The sequence below is a fragment of the Herpailurus yagouaroundi genome, unplaced genomic scaffold (assembly GCF_014898765.1).
Source record: "Herpailurus yagouaroundi ecotype Mexico unplaced genomic scaffold, PumYag 181, whole genome shotgun sequence".
Taxonomy (NCBI): Eukaryota; Metazoa; Chordata; class Mammalia; order Carnivora; family Felidae; genus Herpailurus; species Herpailurus yagouaroundi.
Genome location: NW_024412412.1, coordinates 23,121,950 through 23,140,119, shown reverse-complemented (window position 1 = coordinate 23,140,119; position 18,170 = coordinate 23,121,950). Strand labels below are relative to the sequence as shown.

The 18,170-nt window shown below is 37.9% G+C and overlaps 2 protein-coding genes across 2 annotated transcripts in view; one reads left to right on the top strand and one right to left on the bottom strand.

The window, feature by feature from the left end:
* The window catches only part of SGCZ (sarcoglycan zeta), a 1,125,109-nt gene extending 1,110,681 nt beyond the window's left edge, over window positions 1-14,428 (bottom strand). Inside the window, exon 1 of the mRNA XM_040490100.1 lies at window positions 13,598-14,428. Within this exon, the coding sequence (XP_040346034.1) occupies window positions 13,598-13,636 (39 nt within the window). The 5' untranslated portion in view covers window positions 13,637-14,428. The remainder of the gene's footprint in view (window positions 1-13,597) is intronic.
* LOC121039746 (translation initiation factor IF-2-like) lies at window positions 9,872-14,737 on the top strand. The gene is made up of 2 exons (XM_040490107.1): window positions 9,872-13,618; window positions 14,440-14,737. The coding sequence occupies exon 1, from the start codon at window positions 12,740-12,742 to the stop codon at window positions 13,601-13,603; it is 864 nt and encodes a 287-aa protein (XP_040346041.1). The 5' UTR covers window positions 9,872-12,739; the 3' UTR covers window positions 13,604-13,618; window positions 14,440-14,737.
* The last annotated feature ends 3,433 nt before the right edge of the window (window positions 14,738-18,170 follow it).

Here is an 18,170-nt window from a genome sequence, read left to right as displayed (position 1 = left end):
ATACAAAAATAAGATCTAAAAAGGTATATCATGATCACCATAGTTGATAGTTACCAGGCGAAAGCATCTTAAAGGAGATAACATAGTAGTGTTTGATTAACTCCATTAATAACTGAGTCCATTTGTCTCCTTTTACAAGGAGTCAGGAAACTTATAAAATACCAGCTGGATAAATAAAAAGAAAATCACAAACAGACATGAAATTAAAGAACACAACAGATAAAAAGAAAGTCTTCAAAGTAGCTAAAAAGAGCTACTACTTCTATTAAATGGCATTTGGACTAAGATTGGATTTCTCAGGGTGCCTGGGTGGCTCAGTTGATTAAGAGTCCGACTTTGGATCAGGTCATGATCTCACAGTTCATGGGTTCAAGCCCCGCGTCAGGCTCTGTGCTGATAGCTCGGGGCCTGCTTCGGATTCTGTGTCTCCCTCTCTCTTTGCCCCTGCCCCCACTCATGCTCTGTCTCTCTCTCAAAATAAATAAACAAACATTGGGAACCAATTGAAAAAAAAAAAGATTTGATTTCTCATTGACAAGAGTGGAAGCAAGAAAATATCTTCAATATCCAGGGAGGAATCCCTATTTAAATAGAGTTGTAACCCAGAAAAAAATATTTCAAACATGAAGGTGAAAAAAAGATCTCTTCAGGCTGTAAGAAAATGGAGTTTACCACCACCAGATGTAGCTCAGACACTAGGAAGGTGATTTCTGGTATGAAATTATTAAATTAAATATAAATAAGTTAAATGTGGTAAATAAGAGACAAAATATTATCCAAATGGATTTCTAAAATCGAGATATGTGCTGTTTGCATGAGACAAATGTAAAACTGAAATATACAAAGAGGTTGAAAACAAAAGGATATCGGAAATATTAATCATAATAAAGTAGGGTAATAGTACAGCAGTACTAGTTAAAGCTGTTGTAGCTATATTAAAATCAGAAAAAAATAAATTTAAGGCAGAAATACTACCAGAGATAAAAAGGTCATTACATAATATTAAAGGTCTCAACTCACCAGAAAAATATAACAATTTAAACTTAAATGTCTCCAATAATAGAGTCTCAAATATATAAGGCAAAATCTGAGAGATCTGTTAGAACACCATTATAACAGAAAATGTTAACATATCTCTGTCATCATTTATAGCTTAAACAAAATAAAAAGATTGTGGGATATAAAAACAATCTGAATAATAAACTTTATCTAATAGGACTTGGTCTCTGAAAATTGGAAAAAAAAAATACACATTCTTTCCAAGGAAACTCAGAACATGAATGTTGACTTTACACTGGCACTTAAACAATTTTTGCCAAATCTCAAAAGACTGCTATCACACAGACTATTTTCCTTACCATATACAATTTAGTTAAGAATATATAGTAAAGTGGAGTTAAATGTACAAAGTGTGTAGGAATAGGAACACAAAGGAAGAAACAACCCTATCATCCTGGGACTAGGTACTGGTCAACAAATAGGGGTTCTCTCATCAAAGAAGCAGAGACGTATTCTAGACAAGGATATGTGAAATATAAAGGAACAAAAGAAACTGGCATGATCAAGAAGTGAGTTATTCAGCCAAGTTATGGTAGAACGTGTGTGTGTGTGTGTGTGTGTGTGTGTGTGTGTGTGTGTGTGTGCTGGCAGGTAGATAAGAGAATGGTCATACACAGCCTGAAAATGAGCAAGCCCTATATCATATTTTATCTTATTGAGGAGGACAGCTTATACAATAAGCAACAGGGAATCAACAAAGACTTTTTAGCAGGTGAGGAACCAACTACCATTTTATTCTAAAAGGGAAATCTGAAAGTAGAGAATGTAGATTGCTTGTTGAATATGCTGCATAGAGGTAGACCAGTTAGAAAGTGTCACGAAGCTGGCTGGTTCCTTAAAGAGATGAATCTCTCTTTGAAGAAGCATGAACATACCTTGCTTCCTAGAATCCCCCATTCTTGCAAATCACATTTCTTAGGAGATACCTCACGAGCTATGGTTATCATCAGCCAGCTTCAGTTACCTTTTGATCCCCCGTTCCTACCTTGATCTATGAATTTCTACATTACCTTACTATTATTAGCCCACGTTATAAGACCCATACAACAGCTAACACCCATCTATCGTGATCAAGTAAGTTTTACTGATAGAAGTAAAACCAAAGTAAAAAATAAAAACAAGGATAAAATAATTACAAACCCATCTATCCAACAACTTGAAATGTACAGGTCACTAAAAAACCAAATTCATTAGCTATAATGTGCATTTCAGAATATACATTGGCCTGCCTCTGTTGAAATTCCTTCAGATCTGCCTCTCTGTCCAGTTAGGTGGCTTACTTCTTGGGCCACCCAATGGAGACAGAGCTGTCAAATTCTCAGAGGCAGATAATATATTTGACTATAAGAAATCTAATCAAATTGTCAAAAACACAGAAAATTAGCTAAGGAAATTGCAAAACATAGTTCATGGTTCTGGTGCAGTGTATGCAAAGGTTTCATCAAGGCAAAAACCAAAATTTATCATTATTATCTCCAAATAATCTATGGTTTCCTTTCCCCCCAACCAGAACATTTTAGTCATAGCTAATCAGTGGATACTATTAGGCCCAGCTTCAAGAAACCATCTTTTCTTTATTTTTTATGGTAACCTCAGGCATTTCTAGAAAGCTTTAAATCCCTCCCCACCCAGCATCAGGCGCAGGCCTGGTGCCCCAGTTTCCAGCCTTCTCAACTTACTCTGAGATGACTTACTAAGAATAAGAAAGAGAATATATAAATCTTTCCAGAGTGATTCCAACCCCACCCCCAACCCTGGGGCCACAACTGCAACATCGCATTAGAATTCACCAAGTATGTCCAGCAGCACTGCAAGAAATACATGTATACCTCTTGGAATAAGACAGAGAACATTTGACAAAAATTCAGATCAGACATGAGACTTTGACCTAGGGCTTTAACAAAAGATGCGGAGGGGAGGACTCTGACTGTGTGGTATGACGGACTTGATAATCAATTAGACAAGGGGGATGAGTAGGAAAGGATCCCAAGAGCTCCAGCTGGCATGCCTAAGTGAAAGGCGACACTAAACAAACAGAGAATAAGTTCTACTGGATTTAAGGGACTATGAAATATGCAGGTAAAGATTTCCAAAGGACTGTCAAAAACTGGGGATGAAGCTTAGGTGAGAGGTGTAAGGTGTACGTGCATTACTCTAGACCATCATCTTATAAGCATAAAACATAAGTTACGAGTAGATAAGACTATCTAGGAAGAATGGAGAAAGAGAGAATTCAAATATACCATGGGAAAAAATGTCAAGCAACAAAAACTTTAGAGAAGGCATACACAAAAGAGCTATTAAAAAATTCTGACAGTGAAAAATCAAATAGGTGAGAGTTCCTACATTGCATTTACATTGAAAAGATTAAAAAGTATAATTCTTGCTAAGAATTCAATAATGTATATACCAAAGACCCATAATGTTTCTATCTATGAATATCATAGTGAGTCACATGTCTTATAATGTAAAATTTAGATATTGGATTATTTTAAAAGAAGGATAGAATATCATTTAAGTCAAACATTCTTTTGAGAAGGGAGCATAGTGTTTATTGTTTATTGTTGTGTTTACTTGAATTCATTCTTTCTTTTTCAATGAAACTTTAAACTGTTAACTTTCCCAAACTTTAGTTGATGTTTCTTCTTGTTATTCTTATGCATTTGTACTCCCATACTACATGGCATAAAACAAGACGTAGAAACAAATAAGATTTCAATCTTTGGTATTTTAATTACAGTGTGCATGCTGGAAAACAAGGTACAGTTCTACAACTTTGAGCACAGACCTTAAAATAAAATGGATAGTTCATCTCACAAAATCTCAGAAATTAAGACAGAGAAGACAAAAAAATTACACTCAGCATATTTGCAGTTAATTTTAACAGTTATGCTAATCTATGAAATCAAGTTAAAGTATAGCATTAACCATTTAATCATTTGAGAGAGCATGATATCACATATAACATTAAATTTTTAGTATGCTTGAATCTTATCTTTCTAAAAGTTTCTGAAATCCACTTCAGGTATGTAAATATGAAACATACCAAAAGAAATAAACAAAAACATTACTAACTGCGAAAGTTAAGCACTTTAAATTCAGTTGTATTTTTATTTACTATTAACAGCTATTCATGATTTAGAAAATAAGTAAAATAAATATAGATGTAAAAACATACACATATTTACAAAATGAAAGAAGGTTTGTAAAGTAATTGGCCTCACAAGCAAATGAAAGATCCTCAATCACACTTGCCACATGCCAAAAATATGTTTAACCTAATCTGGCTATATATTTCACATAATTATTAAATACTTATAATTTCTCCCAAGAATGCTTAATAACAAGGGCCTTTATTATTAAGACACAACACCATCATAGAACTGCGTACTCTTTGGAATATGACTCAAGCATGACCTTTAAGAAACTTGATGAGATGAGATAAAATATCCAAAAGTCTAAACTGCCTTGGCTGCCTAGAGCAATCAACTATCACAACATCAATTTTAAAAAGTGAATCTGAAAAAAATTAAACAAAATGCTGTTAAGATGAGCTCATTTATTTTAACATTTCTTAAATAATGTCTCCACACCAGGTAAAGGTAATAGGCATTAGAAATGCAGATTTAGAAATGTAAATGTGCGTTCTGGACAAATGCCAAATTTGAAAACAATAAAAAAATAATAACAATAATTTAACACAGGTTGTCTTAGCACATGTATAGGTTCTGGTAACCTACGTGCTAAATCACAGTCTCTCATTCCAGGCGCTGGTGAGTTTCATTTTGCAGCAAGCAAGCTCCTAAATTGTGCAGCTATCACATGCAGTGGAAGTCATGCACACAGCCTAACTGGACAGACAGCGTAATTCACACTTTCTAAACTTCCTATCTGTTGACAAATTGAAGTAAATACATCCAGAGGTATGAGCTGTTCAGAAGAGATGCCAAATATAGCGGCATGACTACTGAAACATTATGAAAATAACCAAGTGTCTGAAAAAGGTCTTAATAACCTTTAAGTATATATGTATTTATAACCACTAATTCCTTACGAAAGTATCTAAGAAGAGTAAAGAAAGAAAAAGTATTATGAGGCCAGGAATTAGCTTAAGACACAAGTATACTTGTTAGAGATAGGCCACAAATCTGCCTCTAAGCTTTTTAGCAACTAAAGCAAAATGGGAAATACAATCAGTTTTATCATGGAAAGGATTCCTAAGATTAAATACCAAGCAGGTGCTTAGTTGTAGAACTAAGTCTGGTACTCAGACTAGATAGAATTTCTCTCTCATGAGCCTCATGTTGAGAGGAAGCTGGAAACCTAGGATATAATTCACTAAGACTTTAGGTAAGCAATTTCTCTCCTTGAGTTGGTTAGCTTCTCCTTCTTATTTGGATTTCAAAATCCCTCAAATACTCTGAGTAGATACAGACTTGAGGAATCGCAATGATAACACTATTTTCCCATTCATGACATTGATTTATTATATCATGTTTCACAAAAATGCTCTTGCTCATGGCAGCTGAATTGGTTATTTCTACCCAAGAAAGAATCAAAGGCTCTTTTATCTCAGGTAGATAATATTTATTATTCCGGCCATTCTAAAGAAAGATGGAAGTTCAAAAACCAATATGAAAAGAAGTCAGATAGTGATACTGTGTGGGTTAGTAGCTGAAGCATTACATGCCTCCAGCAAAGAGGAAAATAGTAAGCTCTTGGCTCTCATAGATTTAAGGCTTGCATTTTTTTTAACTCTTTAGGAGTAACCCAGAATGTTTGTGGCTGACAGCCATTAATAATTCAGCAGGGACACTGACAAAGCCGGTGTGACTGTGCAAGGCACTAGGCGCCATAAGTCAGTCGGATCCACCATGCTGAAGACAAAGCTCAAATCGCTTGGCTGTGTCCTGTTCTCCATGTCACTTAAACAGTCATCCTGGTGAATAAAAGAGACGATGTTTCTTTGAAGAAAATGGTCTCCAGAAGAATGAAAAACTCTACTTTTGATAGCGAGAGAGAAGAGATCTAAGAAAATGATGGCTCTTAGGCAGGAAATATGTTATCAGATGCATCATCCCCCTGAATGTTGACTTGCAAAGGTTTTGTAAAGCTTTCCTCAAAAAAGTTATTATTCCATATTGACCCTCCTATGAATATAAAAGAAATGTCTTTCCAAAATAATATTGAGCTATCTATATATCTTCATTTGTGATTCCTGGCATAAACATGATTTGAAAAAAATGACATGAGAAAAAAGCATATCAAGGTGCAAAGCCCATTTTACATGGCAGTTAACATTTAATTCTGTTAAATCACAGAGATTACCATTAAAAACTTTAGTTTTATCATGGATTAAATCATCTGGTATTTATTTCCAGATTTCTGGGATATCATAAAATCTAAGGACTTAATAATTTTAGTGTCAGTATAATCACTCAGATTGATTTTTTAAATTTCATGATTAATACTAGATGTACATCAAGCTGCAATGGCAAAGGAACACTAGAGGTTAAATCCAATTTACAGTCCTAAAAAAATAAACATTATCTGCAGTGACCTGAGAGGCAGAATAATGAAGGAGATGAGTGGACTTGGACAAAATATACAGAGTTTATTTCAAAAGATTGGTATAAAGTCATGGAACTCTTATCTAGTGGTCTCAACCTGTGATCTATCTATCATTTTCTTAGAGGTTTTATTTGCAAATATCAACCATCGGCAATTTGGCCCAAAGTAAAACATTAGGAATAAGCATATTCACAAAAATAAAAATGGATTGCAAATAATTATTCTGTAACAGGTATAAATATATTATGACTATAGGTAAAATACTATCACTTTTATTTGAAACAAGATTAAAGAAATCCAGTGAGAAGTTCCTACTATCAGAAATTCTATGAACTTTCTGAAAATTTGGCCTATATAGACGAGCACAGGATTTAGAAATGGCAGGCACAGATTTAAGTTCTTATTCCATTATTTCTTAATCTTGTGATCCCAGGCATTTCCTTTGATTTTTCTGTCTCCATTTTGGCATCTCTAAAATAAGACTAATATTCAGCAGACAAACTTATAATGACATTCAAACAAGAACGTATTTGGGGAATAAAAAGAGCTATATTAACTTTATCAATTTGAAAATAATTTTCTTCTAGGGAGGCACAAAAGTACTTGGAGTATGCAGAGCCCTAGACTCAAACCAGCAGGTTCTTAACCTGTGTTCTTCAGTCTTATAGTTCCGGGCAGGATTCCAGGGTCAACTGCAGGGGCCAAGGAGAAGTAGACTCCATAAAGCCCCCAACCTGTCCTGAACTAGGGCTGTTCCCCTTTTATTGGTATCAGATACTACAAAGATGTTGTTTGAACAAATCCTTCAGCCGTGGCTAAAAATGATTACAGCGAAAACTGCTAATGAGATCCAGTTCCCACCCTCCAACACTACTGTCACCTGAGAAGCCTGAGGGGAAGAAGGACAGGGACGCACACCCAAGTTGCCCCCTCTGGTTGACAGCCATCCCAGGGTCTGAACCAGGACTTCTAAGTATTTCTTCACCAAGATGAGAGCCCTTTCCACCACACAAATCAATGACTTTAAAGGCTCCAAGCTGGTAGATGGGGAGTGAGGGTTTTAAGTATTTTGGGGTGCCTCTGACTTCTAACTGCTGGCAAACTCCATTTTGGTGTGGGGTGATTGGTTTGATTAATATCTAAGGCTGAATCTTGGGGTCTTGTTTCACAGATGAACCCTGCCATGGCAATTAAAGCCTCTCCGCCTGGAAAATAAAATCCTTTATTTGTAAAGGTCTCTGATGTTGAGTTGATGTAGAACAGTCTAGAAAACCTATTTCATACCAACAAAGCACTATAAATGTTCTAAAACCTGATCAGGGCTTACAATATTTTTCAGAGTGAATCTATAAAAATATTGTTTAGGAGTGTCAAGAAAACTCTCAAGGTATTTGGCACCATTTTTAATTGTTAGGATGTCAGCCTGTGACTCTCTTGGAGAGATGGTAATCCTTTAATTTTCGCATTCTGGAGTTGACCTAGAAGTCTCTAGTAAGTTTCATTAAGGATATGAGAGCACCACACATTTCTATACTCGCAAAGAAAAAAAAAAGAGACTTCGAGTAAAATAAAAAGTTAGATGGTAGCATATTAAAATCTACATTAATATGAAACGAGATAGCTTACTTTCAGTCATATAGAGATTCAGAAGCTAAGAATTTTATCACAAATTCCCAATAAATCAAGCAAAATTCTCAACTAAACTTATAAACTTTTATTGTGATACATTAACAACTACTCATTTACCTATTAAAATGCATATCCTCAAACATTTCACAGACATTTGAACAAAAATACAAAAATACGTGGTCATTTCCCTTACTAACTTAAAGTTGTAATCTCTGCCAAATTGCATTTTAGCTGAGATTCCAATACAGGATGAGAAACACCTCACTAAATATTATATAAAGGGAATGCCCCAAAAGACACATGCTGATTTATTGCTTTACAGCATTAAGCCATCTTGTGTAGCTGTGATTTTGAGTCCATAAATCCTAAAATATTCTTTTTCACTGGACCTTCAAAATTTGATGTATTCTCAATTGGTAAAGTCTGAAGATCAGCAAAGCTGTAATAGCCAGGACGAAGATTTGGAATGTCTGCTGAGTGATGACAGCAGGTCCCTGAAGATTTTTGAAATAGTCATTTACACAACTCCCCTCAAATTTTAAACAAAACTGTTTACTTTTCTTAATTCTCTTTCCACGCACATTAAAAATTCCCCCTCATCCCTCCTAACTATATAAAAATGAGAAACTTTCACAATTATTACCTGAAGTTCATTTCAACTTCAATGAAACAGGTCCATATTCTGAATGTAAGGAAATCAAGATTAACTGTTTATAAGTCTTCATGACTGGTTTCTGTTAACAAAAGAGAAATGGAACTAGCCCTGGAGGGAGAACACTGTAATTTCTTTGGATGCGAAAGAGGTCAAATAATTCAGTATTCACAAACGTTTCCTAATTCTAAGCCAAGAAGTGAATATATAAAGCAGGTTGCTAAAAATATGACATTGGTTAGAGACTACTATTTTTCACTATGGAATGACTAATAAAAACCAAAACCAAAAACAAAACAAACAAAAAAAACACACCTACTTATACTCATCACAAAGCCTCCTACACTGCAGCAACCCTAACTTTCCTGAGCTGAGTGTCTTATTGACGAAACAACAACAACAACAAATTTTTTTTTAGAATTCTTCTAAGTGCCAACTGTATTTGATTGAAATTGTAGACTAATGTACTATGAGACTTGGTTTAAAACCTCAGCATTTTAAAATCAACCACTTGTTTAAACACCTCTGCATTTTTCTTTTTTGCTAGATTATCATTTCTCACCCATGCAATACTTTCTTAATGACCTAATTGTATTATTCAGGGAAGCTTTTTCCTGGCCTATCTAGGGCAAGTTTCAAGTTCTTGGTAAATGAAATTTTATTTAAATTAAAGAGATAAAATTAAGTAGCAGTGACTGGACCACATTTAATTAATTCAAACAAGTATAATTATATTTATTGAAGAGCTGTTTTATGCATCTCAGGATTAACTATGCAGTTTATAATTTTTGCACCTTATAAAATGATAATTAAGAAAATATTCCAGAAGCATATTGTTTATGTTCTGCAAGCAATGGAAAAATTTCATTTTAATGTCTAGCCAGTCATCCCATTAAAGGAACAGTCCTGATAAATAAATTACAGCTGGGATCAAATAAGACTGCAAAAATTATACTGTACTCTTGATGTGTTTTATGGTTTTGATCTCAAAGCAAATTACAACTATTCACAAATAAATGCTTAGCATCTGAAAACATAAGTTCTTGAAACTTGTATTTCAAAAGCTGAGTAAAATAGTCACCAAAGTTTTATGTACTACTTAAACATAGCCATTTATTCAGCCTAATATTTCTTACAGATAAACATTACAAAAAGCAAATTTATAAGTGCCAGCTCCGAAAATTACTAATGCATAAGATATCCCATTTAAAAGAGGGAAACTACAGACCTAAAATAAAAGCTAAAGTTATTATCTTGAATATAAATTACAAAAAGTCCTAAGTCAGAGATATTCCAGGATAGAGGGTGATTTCTCTAATATCAAATTCATTAACACGCACATTTCCAAAGCAGTAACCCATAGTTGGGGTTGTTTGATGTTGTTTCTTCTTTAAAACAAACACCATGGCAAAATCCAGAGTAAAGTTTATGCATTTATTGGAGAAACAGATAGAGATCAAAGGGAAAAGAACAGACCAAAAGTCTTTGGATGAGAACTCGCTCCCTTTTCAACACTGATCTGTTTCATCAGGAGCTTGTGTGCAGAATAGATGATGAAACATGGTCACCTTCATTAGGAGGTTTTATACATACGACTGCATTGTAGTTTTGCACCAGTAAATCTTTTAATGTGCATATTATGTTTAGTTTTATGATAATGACAGCAATGGCTGTTAACACCTAATTACTGGAGTTTATCTTTAGTTGAAAAACTTGCAAAAGACAGCATATAAAAAATCAATGTCCACACATCCAGCGTAGCAAAAAATAGATTCCTCGCTAAAATCTCATAAAGAGAAAATTGTTTACCACAAAAAAGATTTTAAAAATTGGTAAAATCTGCCTTTCCTAAAACTTGAGGGAAGCAGTTTCACCTAATAATGGCACTAATGATCTAAAACTAAGCTAAATGGTATCCCTGTAATATTATGCACATTATTTATTTATCAAATCCTAGTGAACATTGCTTTTATTTTCATGTATTTAAAACATCACCGAAAGTAGTTTTTATATGAATGTGACTTAATGTAAGCATCCTTGGATCACGGGAAGAAAAGTCAACATGCAAATAATGTGAAAAAATTAGTATCCTCAGCTTCTATCTCCCCTCTCTCCACTGACCACCATGGGGGTCTCCTTCAGTAAGAAGCCACCAGAAAATAACTTCAGCTGGAATTGTCTAGAAAACCCCAGCCAATGGATTCTGATAATATGAGGAAATCCAGACAAGTTATTCCACATATAGTAAGTACATCCAGCTCTAGAAAGTGTCATATTCCAGAATGTGTTTTAAAGCTTCCAGGTTTTAGAAGCACAGTCAAATCTGACTACACAAATGTACTCCCAAACTAGAGGATCTCGAACATTTTGAATAAGGCTTGACTACATTTCCTCTTTTACCTATTCTAGACTCCCAACAGTGGCCTGTCCCTGACATAACTGTTCAGCAACCTCAACAGATCTGTGCCTTGAACATTCCTTCTTCCCAGTCATTGCCAATCCACTCCCTCCCACCCAAGCTCTTCCATTTTCTACCCTTTGCTGCTTGTCTGCAAAGTGCAACACACTCTGGCTGCAAGAATCTCTGAGTTCGTGTGTAATAGTTTTGCCCTTAACTGGGATCCTCTACTCAACTAGACGCAAGCTTCCAGAGTGGGTTTGCTCTTTTGCTGATTTAAACAATTTAGTGGTGCCAAGATTTGGGGGGCAGGGGGTCTAAGCTAGCAAAACACTAATGCGATATCAGGAGAAATGACCACCCAAACCATTTTCCTTTTCATTTCTCCTAAGAGATGTTCCACACCTAATATTTAACCAAAAAATCAATGTGGATACTCTGTCTCTGCATGAGACACACAGTACAAACATTCATGTACTTTCTTTTGCATCTCAAATAAAACCTCCCCCTCTCTCAAGAGATTGGGATGCTTGGAAAAAGCTGCAAGGGATCTTTTCAAACACAAAGACAATATATTCTGTCTTGGTATTGTGCAGAAATAATAGCAGGGCTTTTTTCTAGGCCAGGGTCTACTGATTGTGATCTTGGCCCTAACCCAGAAACTTGTTGTTCCCCAACTTTAAGTGGAGCAGCAGTATGCCTCCTTACTACTTCACTTTTTTTGCTTTTTCTTTTTTTTTTTTCCTAACAAAACCAGTCTTAAATGAAGTGGTGTCTAAGTTCTGACCATCCCGCCCCACTCCGTCTTCATGGACAGTCTGTGGCAGGGGCAGATTCCACAAAGCACCCCTACAGGGAGGTCCCTCCTTGCCTTCTCCTCCTATGCAATTTGGAGCACTAGGAGATCTGGGGTCCACACTCCAGGAGAACCGGGCTCCGGGGCGGGGCGCCGTGGCCAGGGCAGAGAGCCGGCTGCTAACAGCCTTTTGCCCTCTACAGGGGATTTCTCCACCCCTCTCTCTATACAGGACAAATCCATTTTCCGTGACATTTCCAAGCAAAAGTCTACTAGTCAAGTTCCCCCAGTGGGTAGGAGTGTCTAAAAGTCCTCATCTGAACAGTCCATCTGAAATGAATCTCTAGTAAAAATAAATAAATAAGAACCCTCTGAAGCAATCAATACAGTCGAGTGCAGAAAATGCCTAGGGGTAAGGAAAAAAAAAAAAAAAACGTGGATAATAAAAGATGCTCCCAGCTTCCAGCTCCCCCCCACCCTTTCCCGCTTTTTCATTTACAGTGAGCGGGACATTTAAATTATTGTGTGGTTTGTTGATTTTTTTTTTAAGTTTTGTAGGGGTTTTTTGGTCTGTTTTTACACGGCACTGCAGGCAGCCTGTGCCCACAGGCAGAGGGGCAACGTGTCAGCCTGGATGCCCCTGCCAGCCATCCCCCTCGCGGCCGAGCCGGGGATCCGGGAGGGAGAAGGTGCGGAGAGGGTCCTCGGCGGAGCGGCGGGTCCGGCGGGAGTGGGGGACCGCGGGGGGCGCGGCTCGGGTCCCAGACGGAGCTCTGCTCCTCGGAGGGAGAAGGAGCCTCGGCGGGTGCCACCCCCTCCTCTCCACTCCCCAGAGCCGGGTGCCTGGAGCAGGCACGGTCGCGGCGGGGCCCGGCGGGGGCAGCCGGGGAACCTCTCCGGTCCCCCCATCCCCCCCCCACCCCACAACACGAGTTCGCGCCCCGGGCAGTACAACTGTGGGGGAGACCGCGTTAGCGGTTGTGGGGAGAATAAGGTCTGCACGAGTGTGGGAACGAACATAAGCCCTGGCCACCGACGCCTCGGTGCCCGGAATCTCCGAGCGGAAACAAGGCTGCCCCCGGGCGGGCGGGGGGAGCCGAGGCAAAGTGGCGGCGCAGCTCGGGCAACTTTGCGGAGCAGCCGGGCGACAGCAGCGGGCAGAGGCTGCTGCCTCCGCTTCCCCGGCGAGGCTAACGGGCACCCAGAACGCTGCTGCCTCCGACCAGGAGGCGGAGGACTGAGTGGCTGTGGTCGCGAGCGGGAGGCAGGCAGGGAGCCCAGCCCGGGAGTGCCAGCCGCCCTCCGCGTCCTCGGCCCGCCGAGGGGCGCCTGCGCCCGGGTACGCTGCACCCCAAATGCCCACTCGCCGTCCCACGGGGCCACCAACTATTCGAGCGGTGCAAGGAAAAGGCAGCGGAAAAAAGGGGAGCAGAGCGAGAGAGCAGACGAGCGCGAGAAATCAAGACCGACGCCCGCCCGGAGGATCACGTACCTTTAGCTCCTCAATATCCAGGTTTGTTGATCTGTCCATGGAGCGAAACTAAAGGAAGTGCAGAAAAACCGGGCAAGTTGAACCAAAAAACAATCTAGTCTTTTAGTTTCCAGCCTAAACTCAGCTTTATCCTCCTCCAAGCCCTGGCAGCTTCTCTCAGTCTCATTCTCCGTGATCACGCCGCCTCCACCGGTTAAAAATAATAAAAATAAATAAATAATAATTACAATTCAGTTTGTTTTACTTCCTGGAAGATTTAGTGACAGGTGATCTTTACCTCGGTGCCACACAGCTCAGCGGAATCAAGCACGGGGGTGGGGGGGGGGGAGATCCACTCTATTTAAGATTATTTCTTCTTCTGCAATAAGCTTAGAAACCAGCGAATTGCTGCATCCCAAGAAAAAAAGCTGCTTCCCTGGACAGCATCATGCGGCAAATTTCAAGCAAATGTGTTCAAACTGAAGAGAAGAGTATACGATAAAAGCCTTCCTCCGTCAGGCTTACTCTGGGAGCTAATTTAGCACACTGAGTCCCAAGCATTAGCAATGATCAATTTCCCTGGCACGATAACCAAATCCCCGAAGTCCTGCATAGACTTAAAAATGTCTTGCAGCTAAGAGGTATTCTCTCAATGGGGAAAAGAAGATAATAAAGTCTGAAGGGAAGGACCTCCTTTGAAGGTTATGCTAAAAAGAGTTGAGAGAATAGGAGGTGGATCCTACAGAGGAGAGGAAAGAGGGAGAGAGAGAAAGCCAGAGAGGGAGAGAAAAATTTTCCTCCTGCTTTGCTGTTTTACTGGCCTTCACCACCAGGTGACTGACTTCACTTCTCTCTTCCCACAGCCGGCGCTAAGGGGATTTCTCTCATCTGTCAAAAAGCAACATTTCCTCTCCAGACAAATACTGTGCTGCTGGGTCTTAAAGACTGCCCTCTGCCCGGAATCCAGTAGGTGACAAGCATTTTAATTCATTTCACATGTTGCCTCATCTCGTTCGGTAGAGCTGGGAAGAACAACGTATGTGTGTGTCATACCCGCGTATTCACATGTATTCACTTTCCATCTGCTTTCAGTGTCGGGGAGCTTAAGAAAGACTCTTAAACAAAGTGACAAATAGAAATAAAGAAAATTTCTCCTCCTGATGCCGCTTAAGATAAGCAATCCTTTCCTGGAAAATTATTCTTTAAATACACGCTGAGAGGTCCGAACACTTAACTTGTAGGGTGTAGATTTGGGGTAAAGGCTCATTTTTTGTTTCCATTTAAATGCCCTTTAATGTAAAAGCCTGACTTTTTGGAGGGATTTAAACATTCTCCTCTTGTTTCATTACTGCATATGAAGTAGTGAGACCTAAAAATGTTTTCGGATTCAGAAAAAGTGCTGAATAAATCATTACCTTTGTTTCTAAAAAATATCTTTTTTTTTTTTTTTTCCTGGATTTAAGTGTGCACCATCTAGTAGTCGCCTGGCCTCTAACGTATCTTCATCTCCCTTCCTGGCTCTGCTCCAGCCACGTGGTCTACCTCCACCTGCCTTTCCCCAACCCCCACCCCTAGCTCTTACTCCCCAGTCAGGCCAGCTCTCCCTCCCTCTTTGCAAGTCTAACCCTCATCCTTCAGACTTAAGTCACCTCTGGAGAGAGGATTTTCCTCAAGTGAGTCCCTCAGATACTCCCCTTCTCCATTATCTCTTCATAGCTGCCATACCTTTTTTTTTTTTAACATTATTTAGTGTACTCACTTGAGATCTGTTTGTTTGTCTGACTCCTCCAATAGACTATAAGCTCTGGCAGGCAACTTCCATCTTTCTTATTCACCAACATGCCCCAAGGGGCTAGCACATAAGCACACAAATATGCCTGGAACAGATAAATGTGTGTGGCAAGAATCTTCTACCATGATTATTCTAACATCTAAAAACCTGCATGACTCCCCACCCCCACCCCGCGACACACAGATTTGAGTGTTTCCCCTCCTAGTCTGCAGCTAATCCTAGTATTCTCAGCTTTATGATTAAACACGCAGTTCTTGAGTTTAAGCTGATTCTATTCCACAAGCTCAGCAATGCTACCTTTCTTTCAAACTTTGACTTGCGCCTCCAGCTTTCAAGGTTAATATCAAGTAGCCAAGAGTCCACGATTAGTGGAGCTGAACATCTTTCCAATGTTCACTTTACTGATGTATGATGAAAAATATGAAGGCTCCAGGTTAAGAATAAATGGTTATGTAAAATGTGTACCTCTTAAAAGGCTTCTTTTCTAGACATTATCAATCATGAACCATGAATATACATAATTACGGTTTTTAAAATTCCAGTTTTCCCATATAAAATAATTTTATATTCCCTATCAACCTCTTATTGCCTAAATTCAGCAAGCTGAATACAAAAAGCACATTTATTTTGAGCATATTAAAGTGATACTATCTTTGAGATAACTTGGAAATTTTCAATTGTGAAAACACAATCCAAGAAAGATATCTGCAAAAATAAACATTAATGTTTAAACACTATTCAGAAAAAGCAGACTCCAGATAGCTTCTTAGTATGGCATAAAATAATGATTGGAAGAAAAAGTGATTATCATATACAATTATAAAGGCCGACTTTAACCATATTTTGCAAAAGTTTTATATAGTCATACATATAATGACTTTAATTCATCTTCAATAGTAAAAAATTATATCCACCATGTAATGTTGACCAGACTGGCATTTGAATTACAGAAACTATAGGTGATTTCCAAATCTGTTCCAAATTTGGGTCTAATTAAATGTCTACACAGCAATAGACTTCCAAGTGTTTCACTATTTCATGAATTCCCATGCAAATTCATTAGGATGAATATTCCTAAAATCAAAAAAATGAAATTTTATCACAAAAATATGACTTACTGAACCATATTTATGTAACCTTTCAAGGCATTCAGGACTCAACTCCACTTCAACTGACACAAGACTAAGTTAGACAACTGTCGGAAAATGAAGTAACTTTAAAGAAACTTGAAAGAGGGCAATGGAAGGAAGGGAAAGTGAACTAAGGAAAGGAATATTGTCTAGATGCCCTGAATCAAAATTTCAAGAAGACAGCTACCCACGGCTGCTCCAAGAGATCATGCTGGTACATAGCAGGGTATGTGAGGAGCACAAGATTCAATGTTAGCAAAGATGTATAACTCAAAGATAAAGTGCAAATAGCAATTAGAACCCCCAAGCCAGTGGGGGGGGGGGTGCGGCGAGGGGAGACAGTGTGGAAACACCTGCTGGTCATGAGAGGTTACATTTCAGGAGCATTAGTCCATGGTACGTTCAAGAATCATCCTTTACCATAAAGTATTAAAGCAGATGTATAAATGCAATTATGAGCTTCTTTATATTAACTAATTCACAGAAGTGGGAAATTTGTAGATACTCTTTCTTATCCCAGTAGACAATATTTTGTTTCATCAAATACGGTTTAAAGCCACTTGTAGAGTTATTGGTTTTGTTGGCCTTTATACTACCCACTCCCGACTCTCTAGCCAAATTTACAATTTTTATGCTTTTTAAAAAATTTTTTTAATATTTATTTATTTTTGAGAGAGAGAGTGGGGAGTGACAGAGAGAGAGGAGAACAGAGGATCCAAAGCAGGCTCTGTGCTGACAGCAGCAAACCCCACGTGGGGTTCAAACTCACGAACCGTGAGATCATGCCATGAGCTGAAGTCAGATTTTGCTTTTATTTTTATTTTCTTAGTGTCCTACCTGGTAAGACCATGTTTTATTTCCATTTTCTGAAATTATTAAAGGGATAAATAATGTATTTATAATTCATTATAATAGAGTAATAAATTAGTTATTTACATAGTTGCCCCTACTAGCTTCTAATGATCACTGTTTATATTCATATGATCTAAACACTTGCCATTGACAAGGTTTATTTCTCAAAAATATTTTTATTCCATGCTACTTTAAAAAGTATGTACTGGAAAATATGGGAATATAAAATAGTAGGTTTAGGTTTAGGTACCTAAAATAATAGGTATTTTTATATAAGTAAGAGATGTCATTGTTTATATGTGAATCTATGAGGAGTAACAAATTCAACGTACTAGTAACATTTTGATGTAGTCACCAGGATATGCTTTGGCTTTCCCCAAAATGATCACTCACTTCTACTATAGCACTGATGTGTATTTTTATTTTAAAAAATAATTATTGAAATGAAGTTAAAATAATTTCTGCTCACCTTCAACTTAGACCATACTGACACTTCAAATTTTATTCAAGAAAAAAAGAAAGGAAAAGAAAAAGCATAAGATCAGTACTCCAGACAAGACGAGGATACAGACATGCCTACTTATAGCCAAAAAAGAAGTCAGAATCTAGATTTAAAGCTACCAAAAACGTGAAAGTGGGAACATATTTCCCTTGCTTTTTAGGTTTAATGGAGAAAAATATTGGCAAATGTATATTTTTAGTTAAAATTACATTTCATGGTTTAGCCACATATGATTTCAAAAGTACCTCCCTAGGACCACCTGAGTGGCTCAGTCAGTTAGCGTCCCACTTCAGCTCAGGTCATGATTTCAGGGTTCTT

What these genes read in the sequence shown, in the direction of transcription:
- LOC121039746 (XM_040490107.1), top strand. Translation starts at nt 12,740, where the DNA reads ATGCCCCTGCCAGCCATCCCCCTCGCGGCCGAGCCGGGGATCCGGGAG.